Source organism: Python bivittatus, unplaced genomic scaffold (assembly GCF_059951505.1).
Source record: "Python bivittatus isolate LINGU-HERP-01145 unplaced genomic scaffold, Pbiv_v1 ctg000080_np1212, whole genome shotgun sequence".
In the NCBI taxonomy this organism is placed as follows: Eukaryota; Metazoa; Chordata; class Lepidosauria; order Squamata; family Pythonidae; genus Python; species Python bivittatus.
In genome coordinates, this window is record NW_028277035.1 from 11,307,744 (window position 1) to 11,327,759 (window position 20,016).

Sequence of the window (20,016 nt, forward strand, 5' to 3'; positions counted from 1 at the left end):
GAGAGAGAGAGATTCTTAAACAAATAAATATCCAAACTGAATATAATGTAAGAAAACATTATACTGGCAAAGGAGAGAAGCTGTACTAAATTTCTAGGTAGCCATAGAGTCCAGAGGATCAGTTCACACATACACACGTACTATTTCTCAATTCTTGATTAGTACAGATGAACAAGTGAACTGATGTCACAGGGTAGCCTTTCCTAAGCATGGCACCCTCCAGATTTATGGACCTTAATTTCTAGAACGCATCAGTTAGCATGGCCATCTGGAAGATATCCAGGTTAAGGAAGCTTGCGATAGGAAGGTCTTGTATTGGGGATGGTGTGAGTTTATATGGAGTTCTTTTTGATGTTACTCTATGATAGTTTGCGCATATATATGTATGTATGTATGTATGTATGTATGTATGTATGTATGTATTCAGTTTAGTCCTTTATTACTCAGAACAGTTAACAGCAGAGCTAGTAATCTATTCTCAAGAAATGATGCAAGGAATCCATCTACACTATTCCATCTTATTGAAATGTGCCTGGTGAACATCACAGTGAACCAAAAATTCCTGCTAAGCCAACTTCAAACTCTCACTGGATTCTTTCTGGATTATTTTTCTCAGATATATTGGCTTCCGACACTTTTCCAATACAGCCAGTCAGCTGAAGCCACAAGTTCATTTCACTGAGGCTATGAAACTTCCCACCAGGGAGCAGTGGCTTAAAAAAATACAACGAATCTGTACCATCTTCAGACTTTTTCTATGGATAATCTGGGTGGAGAAGGAGGAAGTCTCCTTACTAAACCCAACCATCAAGGATTCTGTAAGGTGGTGGTTCTTCTGGCTTAAAATAGCATTATTCCAGCTTCTTTATGACTGCCATAGATCTGAAAAGGGGAACTGTGCTATGAAAATCAAGTCTCTCAATCTCCTTAACCAACTTCTACGTTTTAACCCTTTTATAGGATGAATGCTTTTGCTTGGCTTCTTTCTCTACCCACCTCATTTTCTGTTACTGTTAATAAGTTTCACTATAGGAGGAGGAGGAGGAGGAGGAGGAGGAGGAGGAGGAGGAGGAGGAGGAGGAGGAGGAGGAGGAGGAGGAGGAAAGAAATAACCCACACAACAGTACATCCTTTCTCCCAACATGGACCACCTAAAAAGAAGAAAAAGAAAACCAAATCAGTAGAGTAACAGAAAAAGGAATTTTGGTAAGAAAAAAGAAGCAAAAAAAGACAGAGAAAAACTGGTTATCTTTAGCACTAAAGTAATGTTAAACAGAAGGAAATCAAGCAACCCACCCAGCCAGAGCAGTGATAAATTTTGGCTGCTCACGTAATGGAGGCTTGCTGACTTTAATGCTCTTCTCTCCATCCCTTCTCAGAGGAGGACCTTGCTGCCCACCTACCAGCCTGCAACAGTGGGAAAGCATTCATATTGTTTATTCTGGCATTTCAGCTGCAAAAGGTCAGAGCTAAGGGCATTTTCTATAGCAAGCAATAAACAGATTTTATATTGGGTCATTTTTCACCAGATCTTTGCTTGTTCTTATTCAGACTACGGCACTTTGGACTCTTCACTCTGACATTTACAGAGAAGCTGAGAAAGGAACATGGAGTTCACTATCCAGAACAACATTGTAGAGGTACATTTTGTCTGGTCTAAGCTCCAAATGCAACTTGCAAAATGCTTCGGTGTAGTATTGCAGCAAAGATTGAGACTTCCAAGGAACTTACTGCGTACAGAAAAAATCATTAAAAAAAAGAGGGGCTTCACGCTAAGTCCTGAACCAGGGCTGTACTCCATTTTTTAAAAGTTCAAGGGCCACAATCCAAACTATGGGCTCTCCCAGGACAAAGGAGCATGGGGTTCAAACACAACATAAAAATTTAAATTAATTCTAATTCAAAACCTAAATTAAAACTGCATTGAAGTCATTAAATATGGTTCAAACAATTAATCCCATATTTTGTAATTTTCCTTTTCTATCACTCTGAAAGCTACAATATGCAGCAAGTTCTGGAGGGACTGCAGAGGATACACCCAAGACTACTAGGGACTGTATGCATTCTTCGGGTTTCAAGTTGAGTACTTCTGCCCTTAATGAAAATTACTGTTATTTAAACAATGAGGACTAAGTCATGACTTTTGAGTAGGTGAAGCTCTTCCTGCTTGCCTCAGGCACATTTTCTATCCCAGTTAGTCCAGATCCCATCCCATTCCCTAGATGTGCTGTCAGTTGAGCACCCATTGAGTCTAACCATGACACCCTGACTTAGAATCCATATGGACTGGTGGCTATGGATTTTGCAGGTGTTCAGTTGCTCAGTTTTGACATGTATGCTCTGTCAACTTCATTTTCTCTGTTAGTCCGCTAAAAATTGCTTTGGCTCCCATATATGATCCTGCTCAGCTCTCTGTTGTAACTAGTATCAAACTATTAATTTGATAATGTTATGTTCATGGGTTTTATTCAAAGAATCACTATACTTTAAAAAAAGATTATGTATCCTATACAAGGGAACTCAGCAGATATGTTTTCTAGTTCACTCCCTGAGTGAAATATCTAAGTAAGCAGTGCAATAAATGTGAAACACCAAGAGATAAACCCGAGCTTACTTAATTTACTGAATAAATAATAAGAGTGGAATAGCAGAGAGAGAGAGAGAGAGAGAGCGTGAGAGGGAAAAGTAATCAGCATGACAAAGTTTTTCTACTCTCAGACTGCAAATGTGTTGGTGTATGGAAGGAACTAAGAACCACTCAATATTTTTATGTTTTTACATTGTTCGTCAGAAACAATTGCTGGGTTTATATGTAGCAACCTATGACTCCTTATGTCTACCAATTTATTTTCAATATTTTTCTTATTGTTTCCATTTCTTCCCTTTCTTGTATTGATTATACAAAGGCTTTTGTATACATCCTATACAGATGTCTATATAGTCAAAAGCCTTTGTATAATCAATAAATCAAAAACAGACATATTTCTGGACTCCCTTGCCTTTCTCATTATCCAGCAAGAGTGCACCTGCCTTTCCTGAATCCAGCTTGTACATTCATGATTGATATGTTCCAGAGAAGAGCAGACTGGCTCCATCTACTATGTAATGGTATGTGGGAATGACCTTGGGAGACAGGGGGAAAAGCCACAGCTGAGGCAACAGACCAGACTAAGAGGCAGCTTAGCCCACAGGAGGAATGCAGCTGTGGCAAACGTCTCAGAAGGGACCCTCCCTAGTTTGTTGGGCTGTAAAGGTGACGGAGGAGAAACGTACTTTCAGACTTGCAAGATTCTGTTACTGTAACTTTACAATAAAGTAGAAATAGTGCTTCTGGGTGTGCTTCTTGTCTGGACTACCTCACAAGGCTGACAACTTTTGGTTCTACCTACTACCCACTTACTACCTATTTGCTGCCCTGTCCCCCTTCTCACCAATCTCAAAGGAACAAGTTATCCTTTATTCTGGTCTACCTGATTCTTCCCAATCCATGGGTAATGAAGCTCTGATATGAACATTATTATGCAAACAGGCTGATTATCTGAAGGCCAAAATGATGGGAAGGAGGATTCAGAAAAGTTTTGCTTGTATTTTCCTGGTCAAAAATTGTTAGTAACCTCATAAATACTATTTAAAATATGTAAGATCAGCATGCAGAGCAACTAGTGCAATGAACCAGATGTTCAGGTAATAACTTCATGATAAAACCAAGTAATTCTTATCAGAAAGGGGAAACATACCATTTTTTTATGTATCTGTCAAAAATTGAGTACACACAAAAAATTTACTGCATACATTCATATTCACTAACAGCTTGCTAGATAAAAGAATTTTTATGCATCACTTAGTGTATAAAGGATTGTGATTAAGTTACAGTATTACTGCTTATGGTACTCATAGTTCTCAATATTCCATACTAATTTTACAATGCACACAAGCTCAGTGTTTCCTTTTGTTTCTTTTTCTGATTAAGGAATAAGCTCTCTAAAGGTAAACAAAAGTTCATCCACTCTTCAACCAAAAGGAATATAATAAAAGTTATGTCTTAATTTATTTCATATACAGTATGAAAGCTTCTGAACTGGGGGGGAAAACCCTGATCTACTTACATATCTTACAAACTTTCAGATGAGGTTCAATGAAATTAATTGGGCCTCAACAAGGATTGGTCAGCACTAGGATCTACTTAATATAAATTTCTACCTTATTAATGAAGTAACTAATGCAAAAAGGTTACTTCATATTTATGTGGTCTTCTATCTTCTATCTATGTGGTCACTAGGAGTCAACAACTTGATGACACATAATCAATCAATCAATCAATCAATCAATGCAAAAAGGGCACAATGTCAAGGGACTGATTTATTGTTTCCTTTCTCTGGACCCTCAGAATGTAGATCTTTGCCAAAAGAAGGTAACCCGATTAAGATACAAAACAGACACTATATGTCATGTTTACATGTGAGAGGACAAGGACCAGGACTTCCATTGTGACTTTTCCAGAAGCAAATGTCCAGCCACTATGAGAAAGCTCTGGACAAACTCAGTTCAGACCTAATGTTATGATTTCACATTAAGTAAAGAACTTGCTGTTGGAGGTTGAGGCATTCCATGTGAGCATTTGAGTGCTCCTGGAGTGAGAATCTAGCCTGAACAATGATTACCAATGCAGTTTGTTTGTTTGTTTGTTTAATTACAACAGAAAGAAGATGTATATGCAGGAAATGCATTATAAGAATAATCTAAGCCTAGCAGGAAATGGCAACCCACTCCAGTATCCTTGCCAAGAAAACCCCATGGACAATGTTAAAAGGCTAAAAGATATGACACTGGAAGATGAACCCCTCAGGTCGGAAGGTGTCCAATATGCTACTGGGGAAGAACGGAGGGCATTTCCAAGTAGCTCCAGAAAGAGTGAAGCGGCTGGGCCAAAGCCGAAAGGACGTTCAACTGTGGATGTATCTGGAAGCGAAAAGAAGGTCCAATGCTGTAAAGAACAATATTGTATAGTACCTGGAATGTAAGATCTATGAACCAAGGCAAGCTGGATGTGGTCAAACATGAGATGACAAGATTGAACGTCGACATCTTGGGAATCAGCGAATTGAAATGGACGGGAATGGGTGAATTTAATTCAGGTGACCATTATATCTACTACTGTGGCCAAGAAACCCTTAGAAGAAATGGAGTTGCACTCATAGTCAATAAGAGAGTGGGAAAGGCAGTAATGGGGTACAACCTCAAAAACGACAGAATGATCTCAGTGCGTATCCAAGGCAAACCATTCAACATCACAGTAATCCAAGTCTATGCCCCAACCACTGATGCCGAAGAAGCTGAAGTTGACCAGTTCTATGAAGACCTACAACACCTTCTAGAACTAGCACCAAAAAAAGATGTCCTTTTCATCATAGGGGATTGGAATGCTAAAGTAGGAAGTCAAGGAGTAATCGGAATAACAGGCAAGTTTGGCCTTGGAGCACAAAATGAAGCAGGGCAAAGGCTAATAGAGCTCTGTCAAGAGAACAAGCTAGTCATAGCAAACACTCTTTTCCAACAACACAAGAGACGACTCTACACATGGACATCACCAGATGGTCAATACCGAAACCAGATTGATTATATACTTTGCAGCCAAAGATGGAGAAGCTCTATACAGACAGCAAAAACAAGACCAGGAGCTGACTGTGGCTCAGATCATGAGCTTCTTACTGCAAAATTTAGGCTTAAATTGAAGAATGTAGGGAAAACCACTAGACCACTCAGGTATGACTTAGATCATATTCCTTGTGAGTACACAGTGAAGGTGATGAATAGATTTAGAGGATTAGATTTGGTAGACAGAGTGCCTGAAGAACTATGGACAGAGGTCTGTAACATTGTACAGGAGGCAGCAACTAAAATCATCCCAAAGAAAAAGAAATGCAAGAAAGCAAAATGGCTGTCTGATGAGGCATTACAAATAGCTGTGGAAAGAAGGAATGTGAAAAGCAAGGGTGAAAGGGAAAGATATAAGCAACTGAATGCAGATTTCCAGAGAATAGCAAGGAGAGATAAGAAGGCCTTCTTAAATGAACAGTGCAAAGAAATTGAGGAAAACAATAGAATGGGGAAGACTAGAGATCTTTTCAAGAAAATTGGAGATATCAAAGGAACGTTTAGTGCAAAGATGGGCATGATAAAGGACAAAAAAGGCAGGAACCTAACAGAAGCAGAAGAGATTAAGAAGAGGTGGCAAGAATACACAGAAGAACTATACAAGAAAGATCTTAATGTCCCTGATGTCCATGCTGGTGTGGTCACTGACCTTGAGCCAGACATCCTAGAGAGTGAAGTCAAGTGGGCCTTAGGAAGCATTGCTAACAACAAAGCTAGTGGAGATGACAGTATTCCAGCTGAGTTATTTAAAATACTAAAAGATGATGCTGTTAAAGTGCTGCACTCAATATGCCAGCAAGTTTGGAAAACGCAACAGTGGCCACGGGATTGGAAAAGGTCAGTTTACATTCTAATTCCAAAGAAGGGCAATGCCAAAGAATGCTCAAACTATCGCACAATTGCACTCATTTCACATGCTAGCAAAGTTATGCTCAAAATCCTACAAGCTAGGCTTCAGCAGTATGTGAACCGAGAACTACCGGATGTACAAGCTGGGTTTCGAAGAGGCAGAGGAACTAGAGATCAAATTGCCAACATTCAATGGATCATGGAGAAAGCACGAGAGTTCCAGAAAAACATCTACTTCTGCTTCACTGACTATGCAAAAGCCTTTGATTGTGTGGATCACAACAAACTGTGGCAAATTCTTAAAGAGATGGGGGTACCAGACCATCTTACCTGTCTCCTGAGAAATCTGTATGCGGGCCAAGAAGCAACAGTTAGAACCAGTCACAGAACAACGGATTGGTTCAAAATAGGGAAAGGAGTACGACAAGGCTGTATACTGTCACCCTGCTTATTTAACCTATATGCAGAGTACATCATGAGAAATGCCAGGTTGGAAGAATCACAAGCCGGAATTAAGATTGCAGGGAGAATCATCAATAACCTCAGATATGCAGTCGATACCACCCTAATGGCAGAAAGTGAAGAAGAACTAAAGGGCCTCTTGATGAGGGTGAAGGAGGAGAGTGCAAAAGCTGGCTTGAAACTCAACATTAAAAAAACTAAGATCATGGCATCTGGACCCATCAATTCCTGGCAAATAGAAGGGGTAGAAATGGAAGCAGTAACAGACTTCATTTATTTGGGCTCCAAGATCACCGCAGACGGAGACTGCAGCCATGAAATTAAAAGACGCTTGCTCCTTGGGAGGAAAGCTATGGCAAGCCTAGATAGCATATTAAAAAGCAGAGACGTCACCTTGCCGACAGAGATCCGCATAGTCAAAGCTATGGTTTTTCCAGTAGTAACGTATGGCTGTGAGAGCTGGACCATAAAGAAGGCTGAGCGCCGAAGAATTGATGCCTTTGAACTGTGGTGCTGGAGAAGACTCTTGAGAGTCCCCTGGACTGCTAGGAGGTCAAACCAGTCAATCTTAAAGGAAATCAACCCTGATTGCTCATTGGAAGGACTGATAATGAAGCTCAAGCTCAGATACTTTGGTCACCTAATGCGAAGAGAGGAGTCTTTGGAAAAGACCCTGATGCTGGGAAAGATTGAAGGCAAAAGGAGAAGAGGACAGCAGAGGATGAGATGGTTAGATAGCATCACTGAAGCAATGAGCATGAAACTGAGCAAACTCAGGGAGGCAGTGAAGGACAGGAAGGCCTGGCGCAATATGGTTCATGGGGTCACGAAGAGTCGGACACGACTTAACGACTGAACAACAACAAAGCCTAGCACCTTCATTCTACCAAAGAGGCACTTGTCTTCCATCCTGGAACTGGTTGAAAAGGAAGAACTGTAGCCCAGATTTCAATCCATTCTTCAGTTTTGGCAATGATGCCGACCAGGCGTCTTGTCAGGCAGCAGTTAGCACAATTCCTAACTGATGGATTCCCTGCTTCTTTGTCCCTCCTGCCAGAGTCAGGAAAGCTAACACCTACCCTTCCTTGCCAAGGGCAGGTCTCTGAGAACACACGGCTTCCACTGAAAGACATTTTGCATGGGCTCCCCTCTGTTGATGCCCTCTTATCCTTAACACTGTCCATCTGGCACATTCACCAGTGACGCGCAGTTTTAATGTTCTTTCTGTCCCTTGAGTAGAAATAGAAACTGGCAGAATTCTTGTTAATTTCACCTGATTAAAAAAGAAAGTGTACTTATAAAACTTGTGGTGAACTGGTGAACTCCTAAAGAAAAGCTCCAGCCTCACATGTCCACAGTGGGAAGGTCCCTTCTGAAGGGGGCACTCTGATCAACAGTCCATAACAAGACATCTATGGAGGTAGCAACCAGTGACTGGAGCAACTGGAGCCAATTGGAGCGAAGGCATTTGTCAGAATGATTTGAAGGTATACTGCAAAACACCAACATAAGTTGGAACACATTATTTTTAACACAGAACAAGAAAAGACAGGCAGAGGTTGCCTTCACAGTGAGCTGGGGGGCGGATTGAGGACAATATAGTGGGTCCTGTTCCTCAGAAATTCCTCACACCATGCCACGCCTAGCCAGACATATGGATGAACCCTCAAACTTCTCTTTCTCTCCCTTTGCAGAACTGCACCATAAGCTGTTACATTCATTTTTAAGCAAATCACATTTCCTCCTTCTATTTTAAAAAACTGTGGTTTATTAGAAATCAGAATGGAAATATAGTTTCAAATCCTGGTTTCTTCTGAAGTGGTAGTTTAAACAAAAACAGGTCCTCAAGTCTACACAAAACAGGAAACTGAGGTTTCTTTAAATGTAAAGTATAAGCTTGCAGCATCTCATTGTCACCTAAAAAGAGAGGAGGATGCCAATCCAAGGGTCATATACAGGCTCGCTTGCATAGCAAGAAACCATGCCAACTTCTTTAAGCCAACTTCTTAGATGGCTGAAATCAGAGAAATTCACAGAATTTCTGTAGCAAATGGACTAATACAACTATTGAGGAGATTAAAAAAAACTCTAAGAAGAAAAAGACAAAGACAGTTCTGGAATATTATAATTGTGATGGAATGGAATTATGAAGGCCAGGCTCAGGAAGATAAACATTTTCTTAGCTCGCCGGAGGAGCGTGGAAGATACAAGAGGATGAGACTGGCACCTCCCTGAGGAATTCACAATGTTGTGGCTGGCTGACTTGGGAGATGGGGTGTCAGTCTGGGAAGATTGATGTCAGGCCTAGCCCAAGGAACTCCAAGAGACAATGCAAATTCAGTTCAGCTATGTTTATTAGCTACAACCTCTAGCAAGAATCTTCCCAGACTGAAACCCCATCTCCCAAGTCAGCCAGCCACAACATTGTGAATTCCTCAGGGAGGTGCCAGTCTCATCCTCTTATATCTCCCACGCTCCTCCGGCGAGCTAAGAAAATGTTTATCTCTCTGAGCCTGGCCTTCATAATTCCATTCCATCACAATAAACGACTTATTGGCCTTTAAGGAACACTAGACTAGCTGAAGCTTTCCAACAAAAATCTGACAAGGATGCTCAGTGTCAATGAGACTGATGTTGTTTTTTCTGCAATTACATATCTCTGCTTCTAAAACAACACTGCTTTTTTTCCACTATTCACCCCTCTCCTTCCCCCCACTTCCTCCCCTCCCCCCCAGCTATAATTGTGAGTACACACAAAAAAGGTCTGTCAGGACTTCATGTTATGTAGCTGATTAAGTGGGTTGAGATCCATGATAGCTTAGGTGATTGAATAAAAATAGTTAGTTTAATTCATTAAGGTTTCTCCAAAACTCTTTAAATTTTTTTAAAAAATCGTCTTCCCTATAAAAAGTTCCTCGAAACAAGCAAGAAAACTTTGGAGCAATTGAGATACTAATTAGTACAAGCGTTTGTCATTAAAACATGAGAAAATAAACCCAAAAACGAGGAGAAAACTCCAGGCTTGCATTAATGATATGAAATATAAATTGATGACTAAATAACAGGTAAAAATAGGATTAAATAAATAATTGAATAATAAGGCTAATTTAGATGCAGAAATATAGAAAGAGATTTCCCCTTCCCCCTCTCTTCCTTTTTCTTGTTATAGAAGCATCATGAAGAGCTGTCTTGTGGGAAAGAAAATCAGTGGAGAGTTTCAGTGCCCCCACATGGATTAAAACAGAATGGAAAGGAACAAGCCTTTTGCTGCCCTTCCCACAAAGAATTCCCTGATTGCAAAGGATCTCAAATAAAACAATGAGAAGATGCCTGTATTTCTTTCTTTTTTTTTTCCCAGTAGGCAGGTGAGAGGAAAGAGTTGGAAATTTAGTTGTGGTTCACAGACTTGGAAATACCTAAACATTTTATACAATACCTTAAAGTCTCCCCAAAATCAGGCTTGATTCTTAGTGACTACATGTGACATTAATGTTGCTTTCTTGGCAACTGTACAGAAGTGGTTTGTCAATGCCTCCCTCTGGGATATTTCTCAGTATTTTCTCATTTTAGCCTACAGCCCTGGGTTTTCTTAACATCTCCCACTCAAGTACTAACCAAATCCAATCCTGTTTAGGCTTGTTGAGATCAGCCATCATCAGCTAGACACTATCCAAGAATGAATTGGTTCAGATTTTATAATAGGGGAACTCAAAGAAAAAAGGAGTATCTACAATAAATAATATCTGCAACTAATCCAACATTATATAAGGTCTCCAAAGTAAGAACTGAAGAATTGAATCTGCTCGTGTGATCCAGTCATTGAGAGAGAGCTTATGAAAATTCCCCCTTTGTGAGGTGCATGAAGACATGGGCAAGATGGTAGGCCTCTCTGTAGTAGAGAATACTCTTCCACAATACTTCTTTGCAGAAAACTTTCCTCCCAGAACTATGTGCAGCCCCTAGGATAGTGCATCTGAAATCACGCCCACTGGTCGTGAAAATAACTGGTATCCATCAGCTACTGTGAGAATCAATGCTTAAATTTTGCTTTCAGTTTTCTGTCTTTTTTAGCGAGCTATTAAGGACAGTTACAAATAGAACATGTACTTATATTGTATAGGGCTTATAGACAATCCTGATCATTCTTTTTTTAAAAATCCCTGAATAATAAACTAGGCAGATTTAAACTGGTGATGGCTATTTCATAGCACCAAGCATATGATGTGTACCAGCACCAGAAAATATGCACTGACTTCCATTCCAGCTACCTCATCTATAATATTTTAAGAATTTCTTGTGTAAAATCCGTGGTATGTGGCATTCAAGGTCACCTCTACTTGACTTTAACAAAAGCAAAAGCCCCATTATATTTTGATTAGATTGCTATTAGCAGTTCCAAGTGCATGATAGGGTCATAGTTATCTAGATTTGGAATGCCTTGCTAGGATGAGATAAAAACAACCTCTTGAGGGAATATGTAGGCACAAACAGAGTTTCAGTAATACTAGACCCCAAATGACTACATATATTTCTTTTATAATAGTATTCTCATAGTGGGTGCATCTGAATGCTTTTTGTTTCTCCATAAGAATCACTGCATTTTCTCCAACATCAGATATGTCTATGTCAGGTGAGAAGCTGTTCTTGTCAAGTGATATGATTAGAACCCCTATTTTGAAGACAAGGACCAGGTTTCCAGTGGTTGGCTTCATGCATCATATTAAGTCATCCTCTGTTTGGTTTAATATGACCAAATGCTAAATATGAACTGAGAGTCTGTGGTTTATAATAAACCAATCATGGCTAAATATGATCTGTGAACCAATTCACTGAATGCCTAAATTAATATATGAAACTACATTAATGAATGTCATTTTTTGTGGAATCAATTTTCTTACCTGGTCTTGGAACAGAGCACCACCAAAGGCCCAGACAGCAGCAAAGACAAAATAAAGTTCATAGAGATCTTTAGGGCAGTCTGGAGGGGTATTCTCCTTGGTGAGGAGGCATTCAAGGAGATAACATAACATCTGAACCATGCTCTGCTCAGGAATGGGAATAATCTTCTTAAATCTATAATGGGAGAATTGAACACTTGTGAAGTTTAATTGGATTTAGCATGACTGTCATTGAACAATACAAGCAGATATCACATAAATCCTCTTTTCAACTGTTAACATTTTTAAAATGTTCATTGTTTATAACCTTCTTATCCACTGGTACAGAGTGGAATAAAATACCATCAGCACATAGCCAAGTAATAACTATAATCATACATTTGAGCCATTTTAAAACATTGATCCTCTTAAAGGAAGTGAAATGGAAGTCTTGCAAACGCACTGATCTGCCACAAATGCAATGAATTCAGAAGTGGTCAAATAACAAGAGTAATGAAATAGACCCTTTTATCTCATATTGTATACAGGCTTTGGTTATGTTTACAGGTATGTGAAGCCAAAAGACACAGTGCATATTTCAATTCTATATATTGCCAAACATACATAATAGATAAATCATTCAGATTGCCATTTCTCAAAGTCTTTAAAACAACCATTATAAAGGATTTAAGGTATTGATCCATTCTTTAGCCCAGACATTCCAGGAGAACATCTTCCCATTGTCTTCAAACTTGGATTATTCCACAACTTTAATTTCTCATGTGATTCTGGTTCAAAATTTAAACAAATATATCTAGTAGCTTTCAAGGCTAGAAATAAAAATCCCTGTTTCTTTACTTAGACTCTAAAAGTTGCCAAGTGTTACACACGGATGTTAAAATAAAAGCCCAGTGGTCAAGTTGAAAATCTGGTAGGTAGCTACCTTCCTTACCTCAATTTCATCAAATGTATTCATGGAGTTTTGGCTTGCGATAAACATTTTCTCATTAATTTATCTATGTAAGGTCTCTAATAGGGATTAACATTAGAATCCCTCTTGAAATATACGTTAGTCTTGATGTAATATTCATTTTAATTATATTGATCTTAAGTCAACAGGCTGTGATATAGAAAAATACTAAGCCAAGTATTTTATATAATCTATGGAAACTATAAATCCCAATTTCTTCTTTTTTTAATATAATTTTATTGAACAAATTTTAACAAGATAAAAGCAATACAAATATTAGAAAGGAAACAAAGAAAATAAAGAAGAATTGTGAATAAGTAAGAAAGAAAATAGAAAAAGGAAAAGAAAAGATTATAAGGAAATCCCAATTTCTTCTATAGATGTTATAGATCCTAAAGGCAGTAAATTGGACTTTTTCCAATTAATAATATAACCAAAATATATTGCTGTACATATTCCTTTAGTAATATCATTAATTATCTAAAATAGCCATAATATTGTCAGCATATAAAAATAATTTGTATTCAGTATCAAGTGCCACCATGTCCCTGATCACCTGAGATTGTCTAATGACAGAAGCGAAGGCTTCAAGAACCAGATTAAAAATTAAAGAAGATAGGGAACATCCTTGGCAGTATAACTTAATGGGTCAGGAAAGAAAACTATTTGTAATTACTCTAGCCATGGAATAAAGATGCCAATGTGTAACCAATGGACCAAGATGGTGGAAATCCATTATCTTCTTAGAATGGACTTCATAAATTCAATCAGAACCATATCAGCAGCTTTTTCAGAATCCAATGAGATTAAAACAGCCAGTTCTAATTTATCTGCCACAATGTCCAGAATATCAATCTCTAGATGGATATTATCAGAGGCATGTCTATTTTTAGATGATGATAGATGATTAGATAGATAGATAGATAGATAGATAGATAGATAGATAGATAGATAGATAGATAGATATCCTTTGGGTTCAAAGAAGACATGCTGTTGTGCAGTTCATCAGTGGACATGGAGGTGGCTCTGCAGTCCCGGTCTGGAAGCGCAGAGTCTAGAACAATAGGGGCACTGGAAGTCAATTGCAGCAACTGTGGGAGTTATTCTGTGACTCCACCTGCGGTTTTCTATCAGTTTTTGGCGGCACCTGACTTCAAAGTCGGTGGATCTATGAATAAATGTCTTAAATATGTCCCAAAAGGGTTAACTTACTAGTAGAACTCCTATTTATTTCAACAACAACACCCCAATATCCTTCTTAATATATTCCACAAAATAAGAATCTCTTATGAAGGAAGTATTATGGTTCCATCTGGGATCAATTAATTTATAGTTTTTAAATTTCAAAATTAGACTCACTGAGGAATGCTCTGAACTGGGCCAATTCGGAGTCTACAACCTGACCCACCAAAGCAGGAGAAATAAAAAAAAACTAATATTCTAGTCTAGAACAGTTTTAGTATATTATCTATTGTTGGATTTTTTTTTTAAATGTCATATCTATTAACTTAAAGTCTCTGATACTGTATATGCTTGCAGTATTTCCAGTTTTGAGAAGTAGTATATGTTTTCTTGGAGCATTTCTGTCTAGCTGAGGATCCAAGTTTAGCTTGAATTCACCAGAAGGTATTATGGTTTGAAAAATATAATTTTGAAAAAAATCTATGGACTATTTCAGAAGTGTTCTTAGTGAGGCCATAAAAATTAATCACAACAACGTCATTGGCCATCTTTATAGTGAAGGAAATAAAGTATCCTCCACTGTCAAAGTGCTCATATTCCACATCAATTTTAGAGTTGCCATTAAACATAATAGCTATCCCACATATTTTATTTGATACCCACTAATATAGGTTTGTCCAGTCCAGCTCCTAGGCCTCAAGAAAAACTGCTCATTGGGGGTTTCTTGCAATATAATTATACTGTATCTGGTTGCAATTTTTCCAGCTTGTTACAAATTTGTCTCTTTCATTCTTTATCTAAGTCCATTTAGATTCCAGCTGATTGCTTTCAGTGCCATGTCTCCATGTAGACAAAATATTTCTCAAGGTCAATTTCCCAACATTACAGATATCTCATACTGGACTAAATTTAGTAAGTACCCAATACATAAAAGGGGAACATTTAAGTAATGAATATGGATCTAAACTAAAATAAAAATAGCGTAATGCAAAAAGTGTCATAATAAAGAAAATACCCTCCCCAACTAGACTAACATTAAACATTAAAAAGAAAAAAAATCTTCCATCTTAAACCGTCAGTTTGGCTTTGTGTACTGCTGACACACACACACATACACACACACAACACATCCCTCCAGTCTTGGTAATAAAGACATAGAAATGCAAGCTTCTATATTCGTAGAGTAGTAACAATTTTTGAAAGAAAGAAAAAGAAGAAAAAACAAGCTTGTTACTTATCAGACAAGTGCAGAGCCTCTAAAAATTCCACAGCAGCAGATGGGCTTTTAAATCTTTTGATCTCTTCAGGAGAAAGGCAGAAGATTGCTGGATACAAAAAAAAGTATTTAACATTCTTGTTCCTTGCTAATTATGTGCCAAAGCAAAGCCTCTTCTTAAATTTGACACTTATGAAGGAAGATCTGGATAAATCATTATTTAATATTCATGATGTTTCAATTCAGTAGTTTGTCTTCAGAGTGGTGGTACAAGATGGTCTCTGGTGCTGGACTTCAGAAATTTAACAATTATAGGGACAGATCTCCATGAAGGATTGTCTCTTGTTTTTAATCTGTAGGCAACTAGTATTTCAAGTATAAAATTGGCTGGCAATAATAAGATTTCATGAGTAGGTTCTTCCATGTAAATTAACAAGGGCTTCTACTGCTCTACATCCAGAGGTAGAGTCCTTATTTGTTAGGTTTTTTGGGGAGTTTTTTGCTCATGAGCTTTAAATAGTTTGGCTTGCAGATGTGAGACTATTCCTTTACATCTAAAATGTTAATTCTGGTTTCATGAAAAGTAACAATACTTTTCTTCAAGGCTTCCAAATCTTTGTCAATTTTAATAACTTCGGCTTTCATAGTTTTAAATTCCCCATGGATCCTTGATATGCCAGATCCCAGGCTCATAAATCTACAATCCATCTGTTTAGACATCGACCGAAGGTTCACTACTCGTTCAAAGCTCATTATTTCTTCTTGCTGAGGTAGTGATACATCTGGGGTTAATACAGCTTTATCTAATCCAACAGAATCAGGGGAGGCAGCCATGACACCCTCCTCTCTGTCTGTGATTGCCGTAGAGTATGTACATTCATCCAGCTTTCTTCCCTCTCCATCATCCAGAGTGGAGCTCTTCGCTCCAGATGACTGAGGGAGAGCCATCTTCTTCATTTTATGAGGCATTATTATTAAAATACTGTGATATCCAAGTTGTTAAAAGAAACTGAGAATTTGGGCATAAATCACTCACCAACGTGTGAGCAATTCTGTCTACAGGGTTGGAGCGAGGTGAAGGAAGCCATCTGCCTAAGCAGCCATCAAAACCAGAAGTTCACAAAACAGCTTTAAATGTGAAACAGAAGTATATACTTCATGAAGTTCTCCCCACGTATTTGCGATCACAGAAATGAGAGTGGCATTTTTTACTCTGTTTCAGACAGGAAGGTATAACGTGTCAGCCCGGTCACTCCATCTTCAGAAGTTAGCTCAAGTTGTAAGTTCCTGCAGGAATACTGATTCCCCTATAAATAACTCTTCCAACAAACAATAGGTGCACTACTGTATGGGATTTCCATGGTATTACATTATCACATGAATAGACTCTGTAATGTGCTGTAATGCCCTTTTCTGTCTCTAGGTGTCAGCATAACTAACAGCACTGGAATAGGACTCTAATAGCAAATACTATTTTCACAAGCTAATACTCCAAAAACCTTAGAGTAAAACTACTGGATCTGGGTTGCAAAAATCCAGAAAGCAGCAGAGAAAACTCTAACTCCTGGCTGCCATCTAGTGGTTATCTCAATTTTTGCAGCTCACATCTGGTCGCCCTATTTCTTCAGTTTTTATTTTATTTTTTTTACAAAAGAAAAGGAAAAATCTCTCCAGTCCGTAAGGTTGATACTGAATTCAAACAAGAAATGAACTGCAGAAATAAATGCAGTCCAACTACATATTAGGAGACATTTGCAAATACGTGCTTTTTAGCATCGAATAACAAAAATTCATGTTAAATGCAATACAGTAAACAAATTGTGTCAACTCAGTCTTGATGTTGTTTCACTATACCTGGTTCGAAGTGTATCCAGACAAACTGGCAAATACTTGTCAAACAAAATGGTCAGGTTAGCTCGTTCTGACTGAGTTTCTCGTCTGTCTATCCAGCTACTTACAGGGGGATTCCAGCCTAGATCAGCTGGATTGATATAAAGGATCCCTGAAGATGTAAAATATCAAAGTTAGTCTTAGAATTTCCACATCTAAATTAGAAAGATAAAGTCCCCTACATGTTAAACTTAACACTGGTAATTTAATGGATATGCCCATGTTGTTTTCCTAACAACAATATGGAAGCAGCTAGGTAATTTTTTTCTCCCTCCCAGTCTCCTATACGGCCCTGAGATTTCCTGGAGGTCTCCAATCCAACTACTAACTGGCTCTGACCCTGCTTTGATTCTGAGCCCAGACAAAATCATCCAGATGCCACCAGCTGTTAAGGCAAAGTGACTAAAACCTATACATTTTGTGTGGAACTTCCATAAGGACCTATAAAGAATTGGTGATGTCCCAAGATGGAAAAAGGCATTAGTAATTTGCTCTTGTTATTAATTTCATTTTAATTACTTTTTTTGTACCTTAGGAAGTTGTCTCCTGTTTTTTCTTCATTGTGCAGGAAGAACAGATCCTGGGAGCTTTATTAAGATGTTCTATACTTGTATTTTACTTTGCCCTAACATTTGCCACTGTTTAATCGTGGATTGTGTACCACATAAAATTGTCATCTGTCATTCTCTTGCCAATGCTTTCCATCAACCCTATTCTAATCAGTCAGTCATACCCTGTCCCTTCATCCACCTTGATCAACTACACTGGCATTTGCTCATTCAGGAATCCAAATTCATACTCTAAAAATAAAGCAGGATTCAGCCAGGGAAAAGTCCACCAGATTTATAATGGGGCAACAGTTGGAAACTAGGTAAAACATAACTGATGTCAGTTTTGCTTTAAACAAGCAAAACTGGAAGACATGGATCTTAATAAAAAAGCTCCCTTGGTATGAAATGGCAGACTTAGATAGGTGCTACAGTTTGTGGCAAAACTCAATAGTATAATAGCATTCACTACTATATGTGATAAGCAAAGAGAAACATGGAGCCCAGAACAAGTGCTGAGGCAGCTGGGAGGGGTCAAAAAATCAACATGGCAGCCAGAACCACACTATCAAAGCCTCACCTTTTTTTACATGCAACACCCCCCCCCTTGTGGATAACCTGACAGGTACATATACCCAAAACTAGGTAAATCAGATTGGCAAACACATGGCCCCATTTATTATTGTTACCTGTAATAAGCATAGATAAAAGACATTACTGTTCATTCTTAAACATTACATTCTTTAGCACGGTACAGAGTTTAAGACAAACTCTAACTGCCCCTGGGCTCAAATTTCTATGAATGCAGTTCTAAAGAAAAAAATATTCTTTAGTCTCGCCTTCCCTAATCTGGTGACCTCTATGTACCAATCCCCATCTTTAATTATTTATTTAAACAATTTATATAATAGCTGCCCATCAGTGATTCATGCTTAGCATAGCTCAGGATTTCTCCACCTCCTCTACTCCATCTTAAAGTTTAAGAGGTTGAAAAACACTGGCTAATCCCTCTGTAAGATTATGGTAGCTATCATCCAACACATCTGGTAAACACTAGGTTTAAATGCTGGTTTCCCTAACAGGAATTCCTCTCATCTTTTGCCATGCCAAGGACAAGCTGCCTTCTTTCTTTCCCTGTCAACTACCTGCTCGGGAGACAGTGGCTGGCGTGGCAGTCCGCAGGTGACTGATTTCAAACAATAGCCTCATGGTGGGGTGGAGCGGGATCCTTTCATTGCTTGCTAGTGTTAGTACCTGCAAAAGAAGGCATCCAGATTGGAAATACAAAGCACCATGTGAACCACAGCAGCCCACTGGAAAAAAGAGTATATAAAACGTATACCTCAATTCCTTCTCCAAAGAGGAGCCACTAAAATGTCTTACAAACTATAAAATCATAATTCTTTGAAAACACATTTTAAAAAAGCATCAGCAAGACAACAAGCCAAAGCGATAATAAATTAAATGAGGCAATTATGAAATCAGTTCATTTAAAGGAAAAATGGTCTTTAATTGGCCATGGAAGGAAATCTGACCCTTCAGCAGGGGAAGAAAAATATTCTCACCAAGTATGCTTAAGAAGGCAATGGTACATGCTAAGGGTCCAAAACAGCTAAGCTTCAAGGGAATATTCCTACAAAAATTCTGTTCCCCAAATTTATCCTGGCTTGAAAGGTATTAAACAGCATCTTGAGCACCATTCAAAAATGGCCTGCTGGTCAGCCTATCTGGCAGAATAAAGGGATTACATAACCCCAGCACATCACACAACATTTTAGCAGCAACAACATTTTGTACCAATTCTCAGAGGCAGCCCAGCATAGACCCTAAACCAGAGGTGCATCTGCAGAGGGAGCAAAAAAGGGTCAAAATGGCGACCTTGCTTGTGTGACTGAAGCCCTGCCCCTCTCTTATTGCACACTGCACACTCTCCGTAGAAATCCGACTGACAACACTTCAATCGCTCCAGCAATAAATGGCAGCCCTGGTCTTGACAAGAGTCACAGCAAGAGTACATGTGATTTTCAGAGCTGTTGCCAGAAGCAAAAGTGCCACTTATACTATTTGAAAATATTCTTCTGAAAACTCAAGGTAGATTTCTGATAATTCGCTTAAACATTTTCTGGTTTAATATCTTATGACTAAAATTATCACTGTAAAGATTATCAATAGCTGTTCTGTAACCTATATTTAAGAATATGGGTTACCTTTGAACTTATCTTTTACCTTATTGTCATCCATGACAGTATTGAGAGATTCAATCCACATTGGATCAATATCGCCATCCAACACAATCCATTTGGGGCCATCATGTGTAATATTGGCTAAATCTCGCATAATCGATGAGAACAATCCTAGAGAGATCAC

The 20,016-nt window shown here is 38.5% G+C and overlaps 1 protein-coding gene across 2 annotated transcripts in view; it reads right to left on the bottom strand.

The window, feature by feature from the left end:
• The window catches only part of DNAH9 (dynein axonemal heavy chain 9), a 212,906-nt gene that overhangs the window by 137,083 nt on the left and 55,807 nt on the right, over positions 1-20,016 (bottom strand). For both annotated transcript variants that reach the window (XM_088133503.1, XM_088133502.1), the window contains exons 33-36: positions 19,876-20,003; positions 18,795-18,903; positions 17,066-17,213; positions 11,865-12,039 (exon numbers count right to left, since the gene is read on the bottom strand). In XM_088133503.1, coding sequence (XP_087989629.1) covers positions 11,865-12,039; positions 17,066-17,213; positions 18,795-18,903; positions 19,876-20,003 — 560 coding nt within the window. The remainder of the gene's footprint in view (positions 1-11,864; positions 12,040-17,065; positions 17,214-18,794; positions 18,904-19,875; positions 20,004-20,016) is intronic.